This window comes from Cydia fagiglandana, chromosome 2 (genome assembly GCF_963556715.1).
Source record: "Cydia fagiglandana chromosome 2, ilCydFagi1.1, whole genome shotgun sequence".
NCBI classification, from domain to species: domain Eukaryota; kingdom Metazoa; phylum Arthropoda; class Insecta; order Lepidoptera; family Tortricidae; genus Cydia; species Cydia fagiglandana.
In genome coordinates, this window is record NC_085933.1 from 16,171,673 (window position 1) to 16,198,096 (window position 26,424).

Below are 26,424 nucleotides of genomic sequence, written 5' to 3' on the forward strand. Positions count from 1 at the left end.
ACTGGTTCTCAAAAAAGTCACCTTTATAAATTAAGTTTCAGCATTTGCGAACACCAATCACAGCTCAGAGGCGGGGTTGCGCTATCCCCTCATTGGCGCTCCCGACGCTCTCATCTGTCTACATTTTATATAACCGGATGATACAACATATACAGTTAACACTATAGAGAAAGCGGGACGGCACTATGTTGGAGACAGTGTGTCGCTTCGCACTCGCGCCGTCTCGCTCGCGCCATACTGTCAGTTTGTTCGCCGAAAATGAAGCAACAGTGTTGGCAACACTCGCGACGAGAGCGCGCCTTAACAGTTGCGCGTTCCACGTTTGAAAAATCGAGTGGATTTCGAATTCGGAACTTTTTAATTTTGGTGTTCAATCGTCAATGGACTTTTAATGATTGTTTGATAGTGTAGAGATGTGCATGGCAGTACTTTGAGTGTGTTATATTAAAGTCGTGTGATGGAGATGTCGCTGCCGAACGGCGTGGACGTGTCGCAGCTGGTGCAGCACCCCGTGCTGGCCGCCTTGCCGCCCTTCTTCCTCAGAGCTTCAGAGAGATATCAGGTAAATTACATTTCTGTTGCATTTTTGTCTTTACATAATGTTTGTACCATTTCAAATCATTGGGCAGTATACCTTATCACTTGTGTTATTGCACTTCTGACAGGTAGTTACTGTTTTAGACAGATATTATAGGATAGTGGGTACTGGGTAGATGAAGTCATAGCATGGCAGCATAGTAAAAGTCAGTTTTTGCCTTTTTGACGGGGAATCGACCGTTAATCACGACTTAGGTATATATCTCAGACCTCACGATAAGATGAGATGATAATAAAATTATTGCCAAGCTAGAACAATTAAGAAGTTTACATACTTAAATAAAGATAATCAAAAATATATTAAATTCCAAATTGTGTGGTACGGATACGGACAAGGCATACGAAAGGTTAATCGTGTGACAGATTGTCACTTGGCCGCTTCTAGGTCATCTAGGAAAAAACAGCATCTGCGATCGATTGTTGGAGGGCAATTAAATAAACAGATAGCGAGTACTCACATCGTATATTGTTCGTTTTCACATGGTGAAATAAATTTCAAAAATGTCACATCATGGGTTGTGTGCTCGGCAAAGGTCGGAGCCAAAAAGGGCGGAATCATAGATAATGCAGACCTACATAAAATGCATCATGTCAGAGACATTAATTACTTAAGGGCTACACAGACTTTCTAACAAATCGATGGTGGTTTGCCAGTTTTAGCACTACAATGAAGAACACCAACAAAGAGAAGTTTCTTATAAGAAATGTTATACCTACTTACTACAGATACAGATACAATAAGCGATAAATAACTTAACATGTAACTTGTAAGAATCTTTTTTTATATTGTATAGGCAATTTTACGATTTTGGCCGCGCAAAGTACCTTTCGCCGTCGCGGCGGCACACTCGTCGGCCGGCGGGCCACATTTAGATGTGTAGTACAAAATAACACTTCTTATCAAGAGATTTTAAAGAGTTTTTTATATACTTACCATACCATGAATGTTATTGCTCTGTAGCGTATAAGAAATAACTATTAATGCGGCATTAGCGTACTTACCTAGAATTACCTAGACCGAGAAAAGTCTGCAACGATTTTGAGAGCATACGCAGTGCAAGTGTCATTTTTATAAATAAAAAAATAAATAATATTTTTATATTTTTTTATGAAGTACTTATGTACTTCATAATTTCATAGAAGTTTGACATTTAAATAACCCTTGCATTGCGTGTGCTATCTAAATTGTTGCAGATTTTTCTTGGTCTAGCTGTATATTGTTTATAATAATTAATAATATATATCTTATAAATATATTTACAATATTTATAGGGATATAATAGAATAAAATCTGAATATAAAATCTACACAATATACCGACACAGTCTACACACTGACATATCTATGTATGTCTGTCTCGGACTACCTATTTCTAACTTATTCGCTTTCATTCAATTCGTGGTATTTTGTTTCCTGTTCTTACTATCTACTGTTGAAATCACCTCTTAAAATGTTAAAAATATCTTGATTTTTTTTTTAAAGAATAATCACACCGTAACAATTTCTAAATTTTCTCTATTACATTACACCATACAAAGGAAACCCGACGCTTGCAACATTATAAGTAACAATAACCGCTATTTATCCCGTCATCAGTTTATTATAATTATTATACCGCTTCATTACACCCGTGTCCTGTTTCACCCCATACTTGTATACATTGTAATCAATTACAATTGTAATTACGACAAATTACAATGTTATTCTTGACGGAAGTGTCAAAGTGTTAGTTTGTTTTGTTCAATGATACTCGATAATATAATGTTAATGATACTTGATACGGGGGTATATAAGTATAGGGGCTATTGTAGCAATGGTGTGAATGAGATTGTGTCGCGATTGTTATTTAGAATAATTAGTTAAAGGGTGTGTCCAAATATTAAGTAGGTCACCACTTGCAAAAGTTTTTCCCAAAGGTTATTAAAAAAATACTTTTGTTATATTTCTATACCTTAAATTTGAGTTTTTTTTTATTATTGATGCCGATAAAACAATCCTGAAATAAACCAAATGATATTTTTTTTTCATTTCGTACTATTTCTGCTACGGAAGAGTTAGGTATTTTTATTTAACTTTACACACTTACACAGCCATAAGAATGTAACTTGCTACGGCGTAGCACTTCGTAGCCTGCTACGAACTATCCAGACATGGAGCCCGATTCAGATTTTAATTTCTTGTTATGAAATCTGACGGTTACCTTGACATACCTACTCCGTAGGTACCTACAGATATCCCACGCATACTGATAGATCTAGATCTGTTTGTCACCCGTCACCCAGGGCATCCTTAATCTTTGATAGTCAGAGTCAGAGCATCTGACTTAAATCTGTCAACCTAAACAATGAACTAACCCAAGATAAATGCTTTGAAAATACAGTTTAATCTTCATGCTTGTGTTTTATGCAACGCAGTTCTCTTGTCCGCAGCGGACGCCGAAGTGCGCGCGGTGCCGCAACCACGGCGTGGTGTCGGCGCTGAAGGGCCACAAGCGCTACTGCCGGTGGCGGGACTGCGTGTGCGCCAAGTGCACGCTCATAGCCGAGCGGCAGCGCGTCATGGCGGCCCAGGTGAGCCCCTCGTCTGTAGCAGTGCATGTGATACAACCACGGCATGGTGTCGCGCTCTGAAGGACCACAAGCGATTCTGCCGGTGGCGGAACTGCGTGTGCGCCAAGTGCACGCTCATAGCCGAGCGGCAGCGCGTCATGGCAGCCCGGTGAGCCCCTCGTCTGTAGCAGTGCATTGCGATACAACCACGGCGAGGTGTCGGCTCTGAAGGGCCACAAGCGCTACTGCCGGTGGCGAGACTGCGTGTGCGCCAAGTGCACGCTCATAGCCGAGCGGCAGCGCGTCATGGCGGCCCAGGTGAGCCCCTCGTCTGTAGCAGTGCATGCGATACAACCACGGCGTGGTGTCGGCGCTGAAGGGCCACAAGCGCTACTGCCGGTGGCGAGACTGCGTGTGCGCCAAGTGCACGCTCATAGCCGAGCGGCAGCGCGTCATGGCGGCCCAGGTGAGCCCCTCGTCTGTAGCAGTACATGCGATACAACCACGGCGTGGTATCGGCGCTGAAGGGCCACAAGCGCTACTGCCGGTGGCGAGACTGCGTGTGCGCCAAGTGCACGCTCATAGCCGAGCGGCAGCGCGTCATGGCAGCCCGGTGAGCCCCTCGTCTGTAGCAGTGCATTGCGATACAACCACAGCGTGGTGTCGGCGCTGAAGGGCCACAAGCGCTACTGCCGGTGGCGGGACTGCGTGTGCGCCAAATGCACGCTCATAGCCGAGCGGCAGCGCGTCATGGCGGCCCAGGTGAGCCCCTCGTCTGTAGCAGTGCATGCGATACAACCACGGCGTGGTGTCGGCGCTGAAGGGCCACAAGCGCTACTGCCGGTGGCGGGTGCGGCAAGTGTACGCTCATAGCCGAGCGACAGCGCGTCATGGCAGCCCAGGTGAGCATGTTGTCCATATTACCTACATTCAATCACATTTAATTGGCCCGAATGTGGTAAAACTCAGTTCAATAAAATTAAATTGTCATTTAAATTAGTAATCACATTAGGGAAAACCTTTTTTTATCTTATTATTCCGTTAGCTTATTACGGACGTTTTCATAGACTTTTCATCGAGTAGTTACACAAATTTCTGTTTTGATACTTTTCTGGAACATTTATCTGCGACCACGACCAGGGAGTGTATTATGCATCGAAACGTCCAAAACGAATTCGCGATTGACCCGACAACATTATGTTTAAAAATGTCTTAATAATCAACTCTTAACCCAGTTCACTTCAATTGTATTAATATTGAGCATTGTTGGCCCCAGGTGGCGTTGCGACGGCAGCAGGCACAGGAAGAGAACGAGGCGCGGGAACTGAACCTCCTGTACACGGGGCAGCCGCCTGCGCCGCACCATTACGATATGCCCGACGATTCGCCTGGTGAGTGCATAACGCAGCGTACTACGTAGGCGAACAACACGCGAAGCGAAGCGATGCGGCGTAAGGTGAATCAATCCTTTGATACCTATAGAAGCGGCCTACGTGGGCGATCTCGTTGCGAACGCGAACGCCTTGGGCCCGCCGCGCCGCTTCCCGTCGTGTTCGGGAGTTGTTCGCTTACGTAACTAAGACGCAGAGTTAGCCATCACATCTACAATTTTTACCGTAAATGGACAGTTTGAGAACTTTACTTTTTTAACCAATTATGGACAGCAAAATGGTGTTACGTCGTATCTATTTATCCCATTTTCATATAGCTTGTGCTTGAAAGTTCGGCTTAAAGATTGACTCACGCTAGACCGGGCCGGGGCCGGGCCGGAGCTACCGGTGCTTCGTTTTTTATGGAAAGCACCACGTGATCACCAATCAGCCATTTCCCGTAGCGATTTCCTATAATTGGTTTTTTCTCCATTAGGGGTTTTATATATTATTTACCTTCATCATCATCATCTCAGCCATAAGACGTACACTGCTGAACATAGGCCTCCTCCTTATACCTACCGTATTTACCTTAAGCGCAATCTATCAATTATGAAATTTCGCCCAATTATGTTCTCATCTGAAAAATAAGTTAACATTTATTTATTATGTACCAAATGTTAAACACACAGATGACGCAACTTATTGCATTTCTAGTACAGTCGACGTCAAAGACATGATTAAATTTTTCGCCTTCTTGCAAAGGAGTATGGTGCAAAAATGTAAATATATGTATATTATCTTTGACTTCGACTATACCTAGAATGTAAATCTAGATATATTACGTTTCCTAGATATCTAAAAACGAACATATCAACATACTGGCCCGACGGCTGACACCCACAATCTTCCGCCCGCTGATGGGCCCGCTTCCGCCGCCCCCGGCATCGCTAACTTTACTTCTTACGTTGCCTAATGTAGTCTTGGTTGTCTTTGTAGAACATACAGTTCCTTTGGATGATAACTTTGGCACCAGACGCAGAATATCTAGAAACCTAGGTACTAATTACATACGTGTGAGCTAGTTTAAAAGCTATGTGAACTCCGTTAGCTTAGCTTTCAAAAGTTTCAAACTAGTATAGGATTAATGAAGAAGGTATTTTAAAATTATTATTAAGTACATAAGTAATTATGTAAAATACCATAGGTACATAAATAACGTAATTATCTCTTGGGAAAAGTTAGACCAGATCAGCTCTTCCAAATGAGATTTTTAATCGTAATTATTTGCTGTAAACTAGTAAAAGCTCTGGATTCCCGCATGTTTTACGAGTAACTATAGCGAATGAAGTATTTAACCCCCTCTGTCGCAGCACACAAACGCATTCTGCAAATGTATTTAACAAGCAATAAGCAAAAATCGCTTACACCCTCAATTAGAGGGTAAATATCGCGCCAATTAAGACGCCGCGAAGTGTTGCCACTCGGAGAAACGGGTGAAACCTCGGAAAGCAATGAAAGAGCGGTAAAAAAGTGCAACGCGACGCGACGCACAGGAAAGTGTACGACTCGATATTGTTGCGCGCGGTGCGGACAGAGTACGAAGAGTCGTCATTGTTTAAAAAAATTAGATATTATTTAGCGCATAAAAATCCAATACACTTAATCAAGAAACAAGTAGTTCTTTCCGTTGTCGAACAAACAACAACAGTTAACAGACTGATCAACGTCACGCAGCAGATATCTATGAAATTTTTCCTATCAGGGGCCTATTTTATAAAGCTTCAAGTTACAATTTACAAGCGGACGTCTCTTTCTAACTCTATGTGTTAGAACGAGACTTCCGCTTGTAAATTGTAACTTGTACCTTTATAAAATAGGCCACAGTTTTTACCTTACTTAGATTGGCTTGTATAAATTTAAATGAAGAGGATATTAGAAGCCACAATTTTTTTCATATTTACCTACTCGTAAGTATTTTACATCCAAAAAGCAAATAATAATAGTCGAGTTTGTCCTCAACGTTGAAGACCTTAGATATTAAGACAGAGAGGCTTATTCTGGTTGTAATAACAGGTAATTAATTTGATATAGATTTGTTATAAGTGAATTAGTCGGTGTCAAAAGTGAATGTTTTGGTTGATAAAAATGGACCATTGCTAAAATTCTTTAATTACTTATTAGAGTGTTCGTTTTTCTTTTCGTCTTTGTATTTCCGAATGCATTTACTTATATCTATGTTTCTTATGAGTTGCATCATTGTATTATTAATTAACGAGTTACTGACAATTGAAAATCGAGATTGAATAAAAAATATGAAAACACACTTATTTTATATTAAAAGTTTTTTTCCTAGAATTCGTCTCTACAGAGTTCTATTCGAGACTTGATACTGTGTGCGCAAGTCGAAACCCAGGTTTCTAATTAAACACCCGGTGCACGGCACATTGCTCGCTAGAAGCGACATTTTACTCTTTTCTCTTGTTACTGAACAAGGAAACTGACTGCAGTTTCCTAACATAGCTCCTACTGTTAAAATTCATAGTATTCATACACCTTTACCACTGAATATTATGTTCTAAATTTTATTTGGTGGTCGGGTTTCCAGGATTTTCTACCTAGATAATACCTACTATCTAGAATGTTAAATTTCGTAAAAAAAGCCCTGGTGCCCTAGATTCAAACCTCGAATCGTACCAATGACTTTCTCGGAACTTTGTACCTACCTACGAAATATCATTTGATATTTGCCAGTCGTTTTTCGGTGAAGGAAAACATCAATCAATCAATCAATCAATCAATATTTTATTTGTCATAATACGGACGGATATTTTGTCATAACTCGTGAGGAAACCGGACTAATCCCAATAAGACCTAGTTTCCCCTCTGGGTTGAAAGGCCATCGCTTTCGTAAAAACTAGTGCCTACGCCAATTCTCGGGATTAGTTGCCAAGCGGACCCCAGGTTCCGTGTCATGAGCCGTGGCAGAATGCCGGGATAACGCGAGGATGAAGAAGAGAATGTAAAATTTCGATGAAATTTTCGATAAACTCACTCAAATTTATTTCCATTCTGTATGTTAATATTTCTCAGCTCTATGTCCACGCATATTACACGCGCGGCAGGTCACCAGTTAATTGCATTTAGCCTCTTGCGAGTTTCTTTCAAATATTCTTGTGATCGTTGTGCACACCATTGCCGAAGCGGTGCTACAACAAAAATTTGGTCTAAAAATATTGATTTATGTTAGGTAGTCTTTTGAAACTATTTTGGCGTCACCTGAACAGAGTTTGTATCTGAAGGATCACTTACCTACCTAAATAATAATAATAAAAATCTGGTCAAATTAATGAATGAATAAAGCTTTGAATTTCCCAACCACATAAATACTCACCCATTTTGTGGCCAGTCTGGTCAGGAGGCAGGAGGTAATTCTTAGTCTATAATATCAATTTATGATTGCGGGTGAAATAATACACTATACCTACTCATACTCATTACTCATAGTAATGATACATCAATCATCAAATCAAAATCCAGTGGTAATCATCGACTGAAATTAGTGCTTCAGTCGATGTTTATAAATTTTCCGACGGCACACCGATACCTTGGCCTATTATAGTTCGTTTTTTTAGCACTATAATAGTACATTATTGTCGAGGCTCGGAAGTAGCTACTTGCAGGCTGAGGATTCGTTTTAAACGGACGACCTTGGGAGTCCGTTTAATTGAATCCGAAGCCAGCAAGTAGCCTTCCAGCCGAGTCATATATAGTGCTTTTCTCAAAAATGGCGCAAGAAACATAAATATCATAGAAACATTTTACAAAAGCAACGTTCTTACGTATATATTTTCACAGAGAAAAGCCCTTGCCGCCTTTTTATTTTTTTAATAAAAAAATAGAAGTGTATTTTTCTGCCGAAAATACGCCAACCTATTTGAGACAACTAAATAGTCGCGGTACTAATCATCTGTTTGGCTGTTTAATGGGCCTGTGCCTTCATTTGATATGGCCATTTGAACTTTTAAAAAGTTTGGAACTCGACAAATAATGGAATTTGTATGCAACATTGCAGTCCCAAAATCGAGACTGCAATGTTTTTAACTTTTTAATTTTTGACTGACCATAAACTCCGCGCTTCGCGACCTATTTTTTAGACGGCATAGTCGACTTTGCCGTCCATTTTTGAGAAAAAGACTATTACGTGATCTTGACATTCTTGACGTGTCTTTTAATAGACAAACGCTTTTTAAAAATCAGTAACTATTACTTATGAAAGCAAAATAATGTAAATAATCGTATTATGATTTAAAATTATTACAAATATGCCGTGACTTACTTTTCAAAAATATTTTTCAATAAAAAGACACGTCAAGATTGTTTTACCTTTTTTCTAGTGCTAAAAAAAAACCGAACTATTTACAGTGAAGTGCCCTTCCTCCCTGGTCTGATCTTGGGTTCTGCCCACCTTACACACCTCAGCCCGATGAAGTAAACTTCCATCCTGTTCTGTTTGTCGGCTCTTCCCTTAGTCGATGCGTAAATGTTTCTCAAAACATTATAGCAAAGAGAATAGATAGTATAGAGGGGTCCTCATAGTAAATTTTTTAGTCACTGTAAATTTACTGCCATCTATCGACACACGACTACAACTCAAAATAAACACGTATAAAATTATCAAAATAGTATACATAAATGGATAAATAATTTTATTATTTTTATATTATTTTGAACCATGTTCATTCTTTGATATCTATATGTTAAAATTGTTAAATATCAAACAGTGTCGTCACGCCATCTAGCCGAGCATAGGCCAAAGTTGTGTGCGCCATCTATCCGAGAATGACTTTTTCTTGATTTCCGAGGCACGTTTTTTTCTTAGACTTTATTCATCTTATACGAAGTTACATATGTCTTTGATTATAGCTTCGCCTCGCTAGAGCCTAAGCGGCACTGGTTGCAGCGCGCCTGCCGCGCTGTTGACTCGCGACAGCTTTAAGCTTTTTGTGCTTATGAACTTGTTTCGCCTACTGTGTCAATGGAAATAACACGTTAATAACACGTTTCGTGCAAACGCTTACGGGCTGAAAGCGTTCTAACTGGCAACTGTGGGGGTTGCAAATTGAGCAAGGTTTTAAAACCGAGGGTCGGTAGTGAATTTAAGAGAACGTACTTAGACAAGGTTGGTGTTTTTGTGAGATCAAAGGATTTGTGAATCGGGGTAAGAGTCCGCTGTTCTTTCCTTATTTTATCCTATTTGGCTGATTATGATTATACAAGTAGCTAGTCCGAAAAGTTCCTAACTTGAATGAAGTCGGAATGTAATATGTAGGTATTGTAGGTACCTCAATACTTAATAAGTGTTTTAATTAAATGAAAGTAATAACTATTACTTTAATTTCAACCACAGTCAATTAAAATCTTATAAGTAATTACATCTAAAACAATACTTAATCTAACCTCCAGCACTAAAATGAAATCGATCAGTTGGCTTTCACATACTTTAGCCATCGTTTTCTAAAATCACCGGTTTTTAAGTAAGAAGGTTAGACCTAGATTTAGAGCTCTCAAGTATCAACAGAAGTTCAATAAAGAATAAGATGACCTTATTACACTTTAATACCTATCCCCTCTATGTAACACAACAATAACCTCCTCCCTATTCGCCGCTAGAATTCTTTCATAACGGTCACGTCCCACCTCGCTGAATAACGGAGGAATGCGCCTCTATAGCGCTATAAGAGTAATATAACGCAATAACCACAGTCGCTGGCTGCAATAGTAACCGCAATAGCGCGTGCCGAGGCGTCCTGGAGGGCCGGTGTAAGACATAAGGGACAGCGAGTGTGCTTGGCGCTATGGAGGTACGGTATAGAGACTCGAATACGGTATGAGTGAACAATAATAAATCAAGGTTAAACAATCTTTTCCATGTAATCTTTATGAGAGTCATCAATTTCATCGAACTTCTAAGAGTTCTAAGAGCATGAAGAGCATCATATTTTACCTAAGCTTTCATGTTTTAGGGTCAAACAGAAAACTGTGTTACGTCTTTGCTATAGACATACACAAGAGTTAAGGGCTATATTACTTACATGCCCACAAGCTGTTAACTATTGCCCACAGAAGAGAAAACTAGTGTGTTCGCGCGAACTGTACATTTTTCTCTCCTGTGGGCAATAGTTAACAGCTAGTGGGCATGTAAGTAATGATTTTATCATAGTTCTCTAAATAAAAGGAGGACCTTTTCACGTAGATAAGGGTTAAATAAGAAAATTAACCTTTATAGCCCTTAACTCTTGTGTATGTCTACAGGAAAGACGTAACACAGTTTTCTGTTGTACCCAGAATGATGGTCCCTTCCCTATGACTGTTAATTTTTCTATGGAGTAGCTATCATGTAAACTTTAGCACATTTAATTATATAGAAATGTAATATTTAAGTAATAAATTTACGGTAAAAAGACATTTCTTCAATGTAATTTTAAATTAAGACCGACCAAAACACGAACTGTTATTGGGACCAACATTCTAGTTTTTATAGCTAATAGTTATTTTTATGGTACCATAGTAGTTAAATGACAATGTGTTATAACGAAACTGCATGACTGAACATCCGCGTAGAATATTTTTGTACTTCGCATCTCTTTTAATTTGCACCACACGCCTTCTTCCGTCGGTATGCGCGTCGTCGAGGCGATATTGCCATTAAAATGGTGACATGGTGTCATTTTATGGAACACTTCAGTGTTGCCTCTGGGTTGCTTTCGGTTATTTACATGCTAATTGGGATCTTTGCATAAAAGTGACTTAAACCATTATTATTCATTATATTGTACCTATTACAGCCTCGTTTTCAAAAATGTATTTTTGTTGAGTAAGTTGTATTATTGTAATGTAGACGGCCGAGTGTTCACTGTTCATCGTTCGTCATTGTCCATGTCCATACATACCAAATTTTAACTCAAGGCGCGCGTAGGTTATTGTTCTTCACTCACTCTCACTGAGCGTAAGCGTAAGCGAGACGGATGTGCGTGATCGGGACCGCGGATATAATGTTTTTAAATTTTAATTTGTTGTAAGGTTTAATAAAAAAAAATTAATGAGTTCCCTGAAAAATATAATTGCACCTTTTTGAAGCAATTTTCACATTTTTAGCTTTAGTGCATAAATTGTAACAAATTTTTAAAGTGCGTTTCAGACTTATGTTCGTGATTTTTTTCGATTGAGCGTAAGTCAAAAAATTTGGATACGAATCGATGAAGTAACTAGAGAAAAGCCTCTAGATTGCTAATTATATTATTGGCAACCGTATTGCGATCTAAAAAAGCGATACGAATTTTGGAAAAACTCTATTCTCTGAACCTACGGCACCTTAAAGGATGACTCACGTTAGACCGAGCCGTGTCCGGGCCGGAGCTTCCGGCGCTTACTTATCTATGAAATGGTAGGTGATCACGTGATGCTTTCTACAGAAAACGATGCGCCGGAAGCTCCAGCCGGGACACGGCCCGGTCACAAAACAGATAGGTACAGAAATCAACCTACATACAAAGCGCGCTCGAGCAACGCACACATAGACACTGCTCACGGACACGATATCTCGGACCAGTTGAGACCAGTGCGAGCGCGAGTGCCATCTGCTTGAGAGACGCGTCTGTGAACGTTTTTGTGCAATAATGGAGAAACAAAACAAAAAGTTATTATAACTGTACAGTGGACGGTTGTTTAAATTCAACATTAAACGGTGAATTGTCGTTTTTTAAGCTACCAGTGGTTTCAGAGAGAATGCGTATGCGAATTTATTACATTGTACATGAGAATGTGAATTTATTACACTTAAAAATATAATAATCGTGTCTTTCGCCAATCTCGGAATCATCGCAAGATATTTTCTGTGGCAAATTTGTAATATAACAATGACATTAAAATTAAAATACCTATTTGAGTTATTAATGTTATTATTAATTTATATTTCTTTTATTCCCGTTTCATCCTCAACAATAAATCAAACAACTAAATACGAGATACGATATGATAGATACGAGTGCCACTACCACGATAGTTTTTTGTGCATAAGTCATAGTTCGCAACAATCGCAACCCTAGAGCGACCGCCGAGCGTAGGTATGAAAAGTAAAGTACATACATGTGATTGACTTCTGTACTTATCTATTTTGTGGCCCGGTCTAACGTGAGTCATCCTTAAGTCATTTCCAATGGAGGTGACAGCAGAGTGTCATCTATTGGACATAACCATATACGTTTACCTTATAGTCCATTATTTTATAATTCCATCTAAATTAACAAATCACTAAACACTTTACCAACCGATATTCTCACTTTGACAAAGAGGGTCCACGATCCAATATCTCCAAATGAAATTACCTTTAATCCTACACGCTGTGTAATATCTCTTGCGAAAAGATTAATTTTGTTTGCGCCGCGGCGGGGCGCCTCGAACGAGGGGGATCTGGTGTGGCACCTTATTAACGCTTATTTACCTTTACAACGCCGATATAACTCCTTGATGCAAGTTGTGTGACACGGCACTCCCGCGTTACCTTACTACCTGAGAAGTGAATATTCGCATGTTAAAAATTTTACGAGCCATTATTTGCGTTCATAGATGAAGGTTCCCGGTGCAATAAAGTAAGAAAATGTTAAATTTCACCCACTTTCCGATTTTCGTCTGAATTGAAATTATAGGTCTAATTATATAGGTAGGTACCTACACATGTCTATGTAATTTCGGTGACAATGCAATTCGTAGGCTGATTCGATATATTATTAAAGGTGATTATACTGATTATTGGAACTCTACAAAGTATCCCTGTAATAAAACAATCTTATTGAGACTACTAGAAGTATTATAACAAATTAAATTAGTGTATATTAAATTTTTTTTTTTACATCTTTTTATGTTTTTATTGAGGCCTTGGTCACTATTTCTTAGTATGTACATATATGACATTTATTTCAGTTTATAATCTTATTGAGTACCTACATAGATAAGATTAGGTACAACCGAGACAGGTTTTTTTTACGAAAACTTATTTTTTTGTATACCTACATTTATCCGAATATTAGGTGAATACCTAAATGTCTTTTTGTATGCTTCTGATGCAATTACATACTTTCATTCGCTTATTTTAAACATTATTTTTAATTAATAGTTGAAATCGTTATTTAGCATATCAATGGTTTAAAAACCGTTTTAAGCAAAAAACCAACAGATGCACTTACACAAAGCACTTTCACCGCCCACACCAATTAAATCGGTTCTCAATAGAATCGGCATCAATATAAATACGTTGGCAACCCTCGCGGCGATTCCGGGGTGAGGCGCGGAGCGGGGGGAGGCGGCGCCATTGATTTAGCATTAACTGTGGTGTAGGGTTGAACGGCGATTGACCTTCAATTGGCAGGTCAATAAATTAATACCGTAAAACCTCCCAACTATAGTCCAATACTGCAACTATGATCCACAAGTTCAAAGGGAAATTAAATGTCAATATCAATGTTCCTTTTAATTTACTCTCAGTTTTTTCTTCAATTTATATACCTTACCTTAGAACTACATACAAGTCACAGTAAAAGACACCTGAACGAAAAAATACAGTTAATTTTGGACCATAGTTGGGAGCTTTGGACTATAGTTGGGAGGTTTTACAGTATTTGGTACAATTACAGTACAGCGATATTTGGTACAATTATTCGTAGGTAGTAAGGTAAAATAAACCACGTTTATTTTGACCTAACATATTTTATCTTACCAAAGTAGTACATATTATATTGTTCTACGAATACTACACAAGGCTCATTACAAACATTTAGTCCTTGGAGTACAATGCGTTTTTTTACGACGATTCACCCTAATTTGGTCGGAATTGTCATCCCAAGTAAATTAGGGTAAAAGCTCCAAATGTCACCAGCGGTGTCGAGTTTCACCGCAAATGTACAAGGTAACTTAATATCCATTCACGGGTATCGACCACATTATCTATAAAGGTTTAGTCTTTGGATTATTAATAAACTTTTGAAACGCGAAAACGCATTTCCAGATAATTTAGCATTGGCGATTATAATAAAATAACCATACCTTAAGCCGACCACTGACTAACAGTCCGCCGGACGATATCGGCCGGTCAGTTGTTCGGAACTGTCAAATTTTTTGTTCTAATTGACAGGCCGATATCGTCCGGCGGCCTGTTAGTCAGTGGTCGGCTTTACAGCAGTTAATGGGTGAAGTGAAGTTTGTACAATTAACTAGGTAGGGCAAACCTTGGCTATTTGGTGATACTTGGTTATCCGGTGATAGTCAGTTTTAATGTGTTTTATCCGCGTTACCTGGTAATTATATTACTTGAAACCATATTACACCACATTAGTCACATCCATGGTATCTCTTAAACATTGTTTTAAGCAATAAAATTACCGGGTAACTCTGATAAAAGACAATAAAACTGACTATCACCGAATAACTACGTATCACCGAATGGCCAAGGTTTGCCCTATAGCTGATTAGGATTATTTTAAAATTTTACTCTTATCCGCGAAACTCTTTAAATCAAGCGGGATTTTATGTTCGAACCATTAGATCCGAGCTCATTAAGTCTCAGTATAAAAATAAATCAAACACATTTCACTTAAATGAAAATTTTCCCATTTTTATTCAGCCACAAACCTAGAGCGGTCATCCACTCATGCGCTATCATCGTACCCTTTCTAACTACAGAGAATCTACGATACAACCCTCTCCTTCACAATCCGCTACCATTTATATTTCAAGTGGCACTCGGGAGTTATACCTATTTATCTTGCTTCCTCTTATTCGACATCGTATCTTCTTTCCTGCTCTCAAGAGCAGGATGCAACCTGGGTTTCTATTGTAGTGGTATAATGAATTCTGGACTCCATTCGGTTCGGTCAGCAAAGGGTTGCGTCTAAATGTTTTGCTTTGAGGGTTTGCTGTAATTGAGTCCCTTGAACCTTACCTTCCTTTTATTGCAGGGATAGTAAGAGGAAAATGGAATTTTATAACACATTTTATCATTTAGTTTACTCATTAAATAACGATAGTGTATCTGCATTTATCATATCAACCAACCTGAACTTACTCGTGCCTATTGATTTCATAATTTTACGCATTTACAATTTTTTTAAATGCTTTGATTAAATTTTGAATTTAAGGTTATTACTCTTTATTGTGAATTTATGTATGAAAGCTATTTAAGTATATAGAAATCTAGCTTTTTTTTTAGCATGGGGTTCATCTTGTATTCATATTTGCTAACTAATTTTATGGAGGTCAGTGAATGATACCCCGCATAAGGACTTCGGTTCCAACAATAATTTCAAAAAAATTGAAATGTACAATTGAAAGAAAACACACTTACTTGTATACATAAATACACCCTTATCGTATTACTTGTTCAGAACTTGTTATAATGATCCCAAACTCGTGCAAAGAAAAATGAGGACACTCGATAGCTCTCCAGATCCGCTGGCCAACGTTTATTGAAACCTTTTTGTGTAAAAATAGAAAAAAAAACTCAATTGGAATCACTGTTAAAACGGGCAAGAGATGTTTTACATCCTTAAAACGGTCTTCAACATTGCATATTAAGAAAACCACCTTATTGCTAAGACATTAAAAGCCACTTTATATTGTTATGTTACTCTCTCGAGCTCACCATTTAACCATGGGGCTGCCAATTTTATTTTCAACTCTATATATTTTGTAATAGGGTCCGATTCAGGTTAATCGTAGGTTGTCTATTTGTGCTAGGGTGCTCCAGAGCTCTCCAATTTCGGTAAGGTTAATGGTTCAGTAATCGACAGACGCGTAGACGCCTGAGGGTCGCTGCGTTTGATATGCGAGCAGATAGATTCGCTAGATCTACATTTGTATCTCTGAACTAACGACCTACTACTTTGTACTACGCAATGTGTATTCAAGTTTCACTTACCGTATCGAAGGAATAAACGAGTAGTACTAAATGCCAGTGCATACTAATAAATAAATACGGTCAAATTGTTATTTACTGGCCTGAAACTGTAGGTACCTACTTCAAAATTAGAAATTAACAATTGACAGAAACTCGTCATTATCAAGTGTATGTATCATATCATATGTTATGTATCAGTACTTACTCGGCAGATGTAAGCCAATATTTTATCTTAATTTTATTTACATTACACATAAATGCAAATTTTATATAAAACATAATACACATACACATTTGACCACAGTACACCGTATAGACATAAACAACAGTTTGGATTTTTTAAATAATATGTTACATATCAGTTTAACAGTGAGGCTCTTCCAGTGTGACATTCGAAGTATATCTAACCTGCAATTGTCAAAATAACGCATCACTGCCATTCGCCTCGCTTGAAAATTTGTTTTTATTACAACGTTCTCCTGTGCAACCAATACTCCGATACCGATTCCCTCGTGAAAAAAATAAACAAAGATTGTAAAAAAATGAATATCAGTTCACCTAGTATAGGTCCCTATTAATTTCCGTAAGTACCAAATACCTGTTTTGTGTTTGTAAATAATGAGACCCTTAAACCGTGTCTTATCGCAAAGTTATGTATGTCAACATTGCGCATGAACATTATTTTGTTCAAAGCACTCCTCCTGTCCGGAAAACAGTATTTTTATCACGTCCCCTTTCCTTGTAACCGATACACCGATTGATTCGTGTAACGCAATACACGGGGCTTCTCAGTTTTTATTAAATTTTTCAGCGCTTTCTTCGTCAGATTGTTTGTTTTGTTTTTGATTGCGCGCCTCAGATTACGTGGGGATGTAATCATATTGTTTCATACAATCAGTGTTTGCGAAGACTGTGGAATACTTATTGAAAGTTTTACATATAGGGAAGCCAAGTAGAACCATGTCGTAGATAAAATGCTATTTCTTTTGCGAAAAAAATTGTTTTTGAGGACAGGCTCTTTGTTGCAATGTTTTTATATATTTTTCACCACACCAGCTCGGAAAGGCTTTATTTGCACTTCAAAACCGGAATTCTGGCATATTTCGCTTGCTCGGGTATCAATATTAGTACGAGCGGTTAAAAAACAACTTTGCCCCCTTGTAAAACAAATAACTGTTAATTGTCAGTTTCATTTAGGTCAATCGTAGGACTCGTTGGTATATTCATAACACTGTAATACAAGAATAAAACGCATATTTTCTTATCTGAATAAGTTTTGAGGGATAATGGTTTCTAACTTATTAATCTGTTTGTAAAATCACCCTCCGCGGAAACAATAACTGGTTGAGGGTGCTATGGCCGGCGTGCCGACCACAGACATATACGAAACAGACGTTGTATGAATGTTTATCAAGTTATTTAAATAATTACGTTTCAAATTTTAATCTAGTTAGATTATGTGCACATATATATACATAACATACATACGCTCTTATCAATCCATTTCTTTTTAGAAACGGTGACAGTTTGACTCGTCCCCAACATAGTCAATGGTATCCCCTCTGTTGAATTCAAGGGCTAAAAAATATTTTTATTTTAGCTGCAACGTATGCAGTCTCCTCTTGGTTTTAATGGTAGGTACGTATATGCTCGGTACGCAAAGTGGTACAGTCGAGGTATTAAACATCGAAACATTACACATACACTAAGGTTGGTAGTGTGAACATATTTTTGACTCTTTGTCCATGTCGATATTTAAACATTGACTACAGTCCTAACTACAGTGTACTTACCTAGCCATAATGATAATAAGCGCAGCGCAGGAACTGTCAAAATTTTGTTCTAACTGACATGCCAATACCGTCCGGCGACTGTTAATCAGTGGGCCCCTTTAAATACAAAAAAAAATCGTTTAAGTGTAATGCATGTCTGTGCCGGCCGGTGCGGTGCGGCGGCGGGACGCGCGCGGGACGTCGAGAGCGGTTGCTAATTAGTTTTCATTATCTGTACACAATGTATAGGGTTAGCCGAGTGGTCTGGCAGAGGTGCGTGCCCGGTGATATTGACAGTCATTGTGGCTATACACTCAATGGGGTTGCGAGAGGTTGTGATTTCATTAAAATTGACGCCATCGGTGAAAAATCAATTTTAGTTACAAGTACTTTATACAAATTAGGTAGGTAAGGAGAATAAAATATAAGGTATTCATGCAAAATCAGATACTTATACTTAATGTTTATTTAAAAACAATATTTTTCTGTTTTGGAAGCTATGAAAAAACTTGTGTATTCTACTGTAATTTTTTGGAGACAAATTGGCCGGTTTAAGTAGCAGTAAGTAAGTTTAAGTAATCGGTTAAATAACTTACTAACGAGGGACTCAGGAGGAGGTACCTTCTTTTGCCTGCCTGACAACCACAAGGGACACGACTTCTCTGTTCTTAAAGTCTTTCCTAGCATTTCCTGCAATGCAGCGAAAATGCATCTTAAAGAATGCATAATGGCACCCTGCAATGATTAGCGCTGAACATTCTATCGAATTTACGAGACAATTAAATATGTAATTACATAATTATTTAGTAATTTTATTACCAGTTAAATATCAACATTGTCTAGGTATTCCTCATCGTAATTACTTGTAATTTAATATTCCGGCACGGTGTAGAATACAGATGTATTGTGCTGCACCAAAATAGACGTATAATATTGACAAACACCACGAAGTGAAGCACCCTTTTTGATAGAATTAATAAAGGGCAGATATTCAAATGAAAGGATACGTCTGTTTATTACGATTATTTGTTTATTGTGATGCGCTCGCCCTATATTAAATACAGTGGCTTTGCGACAGCCCTACAGTTAGGGTTGGCTCGAGCTCAATACAGATCCAAATTAAATTACTTAGTGGATATTGAGATCCGCCCGCAGTGTTTTGCAATGGTTTTAGATGGTTCATTAGCACGTTTGACCAATACAATTGCAGAAACGGTAACAACAACGTCCTTTCCTAAACTTTAGTAAAAAGCACCTGACTACATATACCTACATGGGTACCTATAAGTATATTTATTTATTTATTTGTTTTTCCTATTTTGGTTTTTAAAAATAATACCAGTTATAAAACAAGCCTAGGAAAATATCAACGGGCAATAGCAATAAAAATAAATACCATATTTCTTCAGAATTATTGCACTAGCAATATTGATTATTCGTTAAGTTGAAATAGGTAAGTATGTCTATGTATAACTTATTAAATTACTAGGTATTGATGGGTACGAGTATATAGTTAATTGTATTTTATTGTATTATTATGTGCTATTCAATTGTATTTTACAAGAAAACAACCTTTATGCATTTTCTAATCTTAAAAAAACTGGAAATTTAATAATTAATTTGCCAACCCTACCAACAAGCCACCGTATGATTGCATTGTAATAGAATACTAATTCCTCAATCGAATGCATAACCCTGACTACGCTAGTCTGCACATTCAAAAAACACTTCTGAGTTAGTACATTAAAGTTCAAATTTGTTCAAGCTTGTTTTCTAATAGGTACCCAACAATTGGTTTTATTGTTACCACCCGCCGATTCAAAGTTTCTCCGCTGGAGTCACAACTTTAAACTTTTACGCGGACGAAATTTCGACCATGCGTTAATAATTTTAAGGTTGTAAATGGGTTGCGTTGTTAAGTATTAAATAATAGGTGTCACCAACAATTGGTCCAGGGGCTGGGGCGGTATTGTCGTATCGCTAATCACTCGAGAATGGACGGAAGGGAATTAGGGGTTAAGTCACTTTTGGGGGCTGTTTTATGAACTTCTAACTAATTGAATTTCCATTTTATTTTGGAGTTTCAAGAATGTTATTTTATTTCGATATACTTTTAATGCGAGGTAAAAGTTTAATAGGATTAGATTTAGATTTACTTGCTAAGGGCTGTCAAACAACTACTTGTACAATATTTAGGTTCGACTGATAATGTTGGATTAGAAGAAATTTCTGTAACGATTCAAATATCAAAGACAGACCAGCATTTAGTATGAGCATACAAGTACATACATACATAGTCTAAAATAGAGCATTAAGTTATTTAATAAGCCTGAAGTTATTTTACTCGTTTTTGCTCCGTGATTCTAGCTCTACATTTGAAAACTAGGGTTGTAAGTAAGGAATCCAACCAAAACTGTCGGTGTAATGCGGCGTTGTAGGAACCCCATAGATCTCGAGCGTTAAAATAAATATAAGAGTTATTTAGGCATTAAGTCGCCCCTCGGAACGAAGCCCGCTGCCCACTAATTAGCTCTTCTCAATTCAGTTATTCCACAGTTATTTTACTTTAAAGCTATTAACTTTTTTCATTTTGTTTTTGGTTTTATTCCTTCCGCCGTTTAGCTTTTAACGCAATTGCCTTTGATGCAGTTTGCTCCTAAAACGAAGTATTTATTTTAGGGGTTCAATAAAATGTGATTTCCTGTCGCAAATTTTCTGTTAGTGCAGTCAACGTTTTTTATTTTGCAAGCATGATTTGAAACGCTAAATCCACTACTAGTTACTTAATTATTTGCCTCCCTCATAGCATTTTGATCTTTATACGTAGGTATGTAATGTTTGCTCTCCACTTATCCAAAGATCAATGCATTACTGTCAATACTCGATGATAATTAGTCCAAAGAGACTGTACGGAATTCACAGCCACAAACAATTGAATCGCGTCCACTGCACGCGGCAATAATTCCAGTTTACAATACACTGGCGCGTCAATAGCGCGGAGCGGCCGGCGGCGGGAACAAGCCCGTAAATTATACAGAACACCGCGCGGCCGTCGCGGTACCGGCCATTACTCATTAACCTAATTACTGTTCGATGCATGTTGATCGTATAATGCTTACTAACAGTCGGATCTAATAATCTAATAAGCTTGATGCTTGAGCTTGAAAGATTCATTATTAGGTAAACTATATGTAACCTAAGTCATCATCTTCACGAGTGGAGGTCTGAGCAACTTGTGAGGTGTTAGGTAGATAGTTAACACACTACAAGTGTTAGATAGGTCATTGTAGGTATGTCAGTCGAAGAATATTGAAATTTTCCTATTTTAGGCATCTACGGGTCAACGCAGTTACTTTTTACTTTACTACTATAAAGCTGATGTATATAAACTGCATTCGCAATTGCATGTAGTGCTTCTCGTTTTCTTTGAGGTCCTTGATAAAAAAACGTATTTAATATTACGCTTCGTACGGTGAGTAGAGAGCTTGTAGAGAGCAACAACTATGGTAACTTAATAGTATTGTAGTAGTGTAAGCGTTGAGAATGGGTACCATCACTTCATCCACCGCCTCGCCGCCGCGTGTGCTGTGCCAGAAACACCCTCGGGGCCACGCCGTAAATCTCCTCCATTGTCGCGTGATATACGCCGCTACAGTTTATTGCATTGCTGCTGCTGCATACCATATTGCTGTTCTGTTTCACGCAGCATTTAATGTCCTTTGTTCACAACGGCTTAACATTTTATAATTGATGTGATTATCAGTTCTATTTTTCGCGCAAAAATGCAAAAAGGCAAGAAGCTGCATAGAAGCTGCATCTCTGATGGTACCGCAATTGAGTTTCGAATTAATAGGTAATGTATGAATATTGTGTCAGTAATGTACATATTTATTGCACACGCTCGATTACCTAGTCTTGATCCTAGAGTCTAGAATAAATTGAGCGCCAAACATCGAGTAGGTACGTATATAAGCGGAAAGAAAGAATTGAATTTTTGGCTGTCAAAGGGAGGCTTTGTGATGCTTTATTTCTTTATGTCGAAAACTGTATTTATGTATTTGCATAATAGCTACAGAAAGTAAAGTAGACATCAGTATTAAGAACTCATTTCTTCACATAGCGATTCAAAAACCAGTGTTTCCTTTGTGAATCTTATTTGTACTAACCACTGCGTATTATTTTAATGAAATCCGTGGGGGCGTTCTTTGTGCTTATGAAAAGGTTTTTTTTTTCGTTTCTTTTTGTTCAGTGTTCGTTCGTTGCTGAATGCGAACAATCAAACAGTTGCTTGCGTCTCGATTACGTTTTATTGAGATGTTATGTAAATCGCTATTTATTGGTAGATTGAATTTGAATTTAATAGTGTTATTTTAAGCGGCGGATCACGTAGCTGTGGGTTTAAAAAGTTTGAAAAAAGCATCTTTTTACAAAAAGAAGCGAATACCTGTCATCTTTTTTTTCTGTACCTAGTTATAAATGTGTTAATTAATTTTCAAAAAGTGGTGTAGTTACGGTTCTTCTTATCCTACTATGATTGCTTACTAGTAAGCAGTTATCATATATCATATCATAATCGTTTAAATGGAGTAGATACACGGTTGACAAAGTTTGGCATGACATAATAGTTATTATTATGATACGAGTGCAAAAATTGGAAATTCGCAACGAGTGGCGAGTTTTAAAACACGACCGAATTGCAAATTACCTATTGTATCGTTTTACACTACATATGGCCCTTTAAATTTTCGACGTAGTTACGTAATGTGCTTATTATAGCACCTGGTGTCATAATGTAGCACAAGATGTACTGTACTTACATGAACCAGATGGGGTGTGTAATGATCGAAATAAAAATAATTAATATATTTTCTGTAGATATAACAACATTTAATATAATTTAAGAAAATATAATAACTCATTTTGTATAATATACATTTGGTATATTATTAAAATGTTTCATATCATTTTGTATAATTATCTTTTGATATAACACTTATTTATTATAACGATCATGTGATATAATGCTCATTTATTATACAAGTATTATTATATAGGCATTCTTCGGTATAATATTATAGTAAAGGTATTTTATGACGACATATGTAAATGTTTAACGCAGATTAGGTAGTGGTTTGTTTTGTGTAATGGACGCAATTCTAACCTAACCTAACCTACTTTTCTGGTAGCGGGGTTCGTTTAGTGTAGGGGTCGCAGTTCTTAACCTAACCTAACCTAGTATTCTGGTATCGGTTGGTTTCGTGTAGGGGTCGCAGTTCTTAACCTTACCTACCTAGTTATAAATAGCAGTTCGTTATATGTAGAAATAGTCCTTTTTTGTAGTGTATAATAGTAAATGTGGAATTATATATCTAATACATTATATCAACAATTCTACTTTAGATGAAATAACTTTATATCATAAATTCAGTATACAAAATATGCATTATACTTGAAGAATGTTATGCTAAACTCATAATCAGTGATCAATGATATCGCCTGATTCAAAATTAAACTTTCTTCTTATGATAAACGTTACTCTAGCTAGGTAAAACATTAGGTAACTACCTCAAAAAAGTAAATATTACGCACCCACTTGCTCAATTCTGCTCATACAGAATTAATAAGTCAACTTTTCCCAATATTTTAATGAATTCTTCAATACTGGTTTTCCGGTAAACTAACCGATCGGTCCCCCTTACCACCTCCTGTAAAACAATGGTGGCCATTAAACCGGTGCGCGCGAGTGGACGCGACTGAGTGCGCGACTGTAGTGCGCCGCGATTCGGCGATATTGTGAGCAATGAGATTAACATATGTACTCACATTGTTAGCCAGGCAAGGCGAAAACAAAGGGGAGGATTGTGTTTTAACGATCTTTGCTCCTAAGAGTCAACGGTTGGTTTTAGACTACGGAAATTCATCTGATTATGTTCCTACTGATATTTATCGGCTAACAGTTAAACTAAATGACATTTCGTCATCACGACATAGAATACAAACCTTTGTGGTTAATAGAGATCCTGAAAATAACTCAGTCAATTTGATGTATGTAACGGAAAGTTTTTCTTTGCCAACAGCTCAGAAGCGTGCGCGGATCACAGAGGTGTGCTCCAGCCCTTCGCCCCCCACGGACCAGCAGCCTGACTCCAAGTCTCCGCCGCAAACCCCTCCGCTTGCAACCCCTCCCCCACGCTCGCCTTCCGACCACGAGCTCAACGTTGAAGAAGAACTTGAAGACCAGTCTGAGACCTCCCTCACCCCCGAAAACCTCTCCATGAAGGCGCCCAGAACTGAAGACCCGACGCCAGTCAAAAAGGAAGACGATGACAAGTGGGAGAGCCCCGATTTCAAATACAAAATGTTCAGACGAGAGCGGAAAGAGTCATTACCTGAGCAGTCCGAGGACTGCTCGCCCTCTTTCCAGAAATCCCCCGTTGACGTTCTTATCAAAGTTTTTCCAAGAAAGAGTCGACAGGAGATCGAAGCAATCCTGTCGCGCTGCAAAGGGGATGTCGTCGCCGCGATGGAAATGATGATAAATGGAACTGAGCCACCCACAAACGCTTACAATATGACGCAAGAATCTCCTCCTTACATGCAGAACTATCAGTCAAAATCTGCTTTCTCGCCACTGTCGAATCAGAGTTTTAAATTTTCTCCGTCTCGGAGGTTCCTGACGCCGCCGTACAGTGGGACGGGCTACCTGCCGACAGTGATCCGGCCGCCGCCGGAGTACCTGTCGGGCTTCATGCCGCCGGCGGAGCTGATGTACGGCAGACAGATGCCCGTGCCCTCGCCCGGGACCTCGCCGCGCTCCGACAACACCAACACAGAGTTCTCGGACTAGGGGTACCCGCATTGGACAGTGCTGTGAAGTGCTGATTGAGGACTTGTGATTATATATTAGTATTATGCTTACTTAGTAAAATTATACTTTACGACAAGAAATATGTGGTCAATAGTAAAAAATAAATGACCAACAAGAATAAGGTGTGACGTTAGTTTGCTCAAGACGATTTAAGTTTAGTTCGATCATAGTTAAAAGCTATCACCAAGGATGTTATATTCAGACTAAATGCTAATACATTCTATACTTTAGGTTTATCTAACTTTAAATATTATTCTCAAACTAGCTTAGATTAAAGTGTAAGGTATATACGATGTTTGCAAAAGTATTTACGTCAACATACCGTAATTAACGTCTAATACCAACTAATACCCTAACAGTCATAAAATAAAGGTCTATTTTGGTTGCTTTCAATCAACATTATCTGTGAAAATGTTAATAGGTACTTATAGTTAAATCATTGCAACGCGACCATGTTCAAAACAAGAGCAACTGTAATAATTACATAATGAACCTTATAATTAGATAAATTAGTCTGATGATTATAATTCAAAAAATATATTTTCCTTCTAACCATAAAGGGACATTTTCTCCGAAGTTGAAAGTGTTTATTATCATTTATCGAGGAGTTCTTACTGCCCGATTCGAACTTTAAGATACGATATGGATTAGATGTATCCGTGCAAAAAGTGACATTTATGTTTCAAGAAACGTCACATTTGTCACTGACATATATGTATAATCCATATCGTTTCTAGATCTATTAATTGACTTATCTTAAAGTTCGAATCGAGCCGTTAGTAATTTCGCAAAAGTAAGATGGGACAATTTGGAATGGAAACCAAATATCGTCGGCCATACTATAAAGATCCCCTCTAAAAATGGTTTCGGGGGTAAAAATTGACTTACCATTTAAAATATACAGTTTGTGTCTGACCATGGGGCTTTAATTCCAGGGCGTGATTATACTCGCTAAACTGAGCTACTTTTATTATGGGACCTATTAAAGCTCCATGGTCAGTAACACCCTGTATAGGAGTTTTCTCGACTGTAGTATACGAAAGAGTGTTCAGATGTGGCGTGTAACGCTGTTTTGTAAATAAAGTGTTAGGTAGAGTAGTTTTACCAGAGTTCTATGCCGAAGTTATCGAATATTCGCGTGTATATTTATGCTTCATAATAATAACTGTAATTCAATGAATGTTCTAGTGTTAAAATTATTGTATTTCAAGGGGTTAAAATATACATAAAACCTTAAAAATATGTATATACTAAGGAAATATTAAGTTATAACTTACTATTGCTTATTTGATCTGCCGTTATATTAATTACGATTTAA

The 26,424-nt window shown here is 38.0% G+C and overlaps 1 protein-coding gene across 1 annotated transcript; it reads left to right on the forward strand.

Moving 5' to 3' along the window:
• Positions 1 to 208: 208 nt before the first annotated feature.
• LOC134676916 (doublesex- and mab-3-related transcription factor A2) lies at positions 209 to 25,201 on the forward strand. Its single transcript, XM_063535300.1, has 4 exons — positions 209 to 562; positions 3,027 to 3,194; positions 4,423 to 4,537; positions 24,316 to 25,201. Exons 1-4 carry the CDS (start codon positions 458 to 460, stop codon positions 25,083 to 25,085), a joined length of 1,158 nt encoding a protein of 385 aa, XP_063391370.1. The 5' UTR covers positions 209 to 457; the 3' UTR covers positions 25,086 to 25,201.
• Positions 25,202 to 26,424: the final 1,223 nt, after the last annotated feature.

Bases quoted from the DNA above. Each gene is read 5' to 3' on its own strand.
- LOC134676916 (XM_063535300.1), top strand. From the start codon at position 458: ATGGAGATGTCGCTGCCGAACGGCGTGGACGTGTCGCAGCTGGTGCAG. The intron at 563-3,026 runs GTAAATTACATT...TCTTGTCCGCAG, and splicing joins GAGCTTCAGAGAGATATCAG to CGGACGCCGAAGTGCGCGCG. The intron at 3,195-4,422 runs GTGATACAACCA...TGTTGGCCCCAG, and splicing joins CCTCGTCTGTAGCAGTGCAT to GTGGCGTTGCGACGGCAGCA.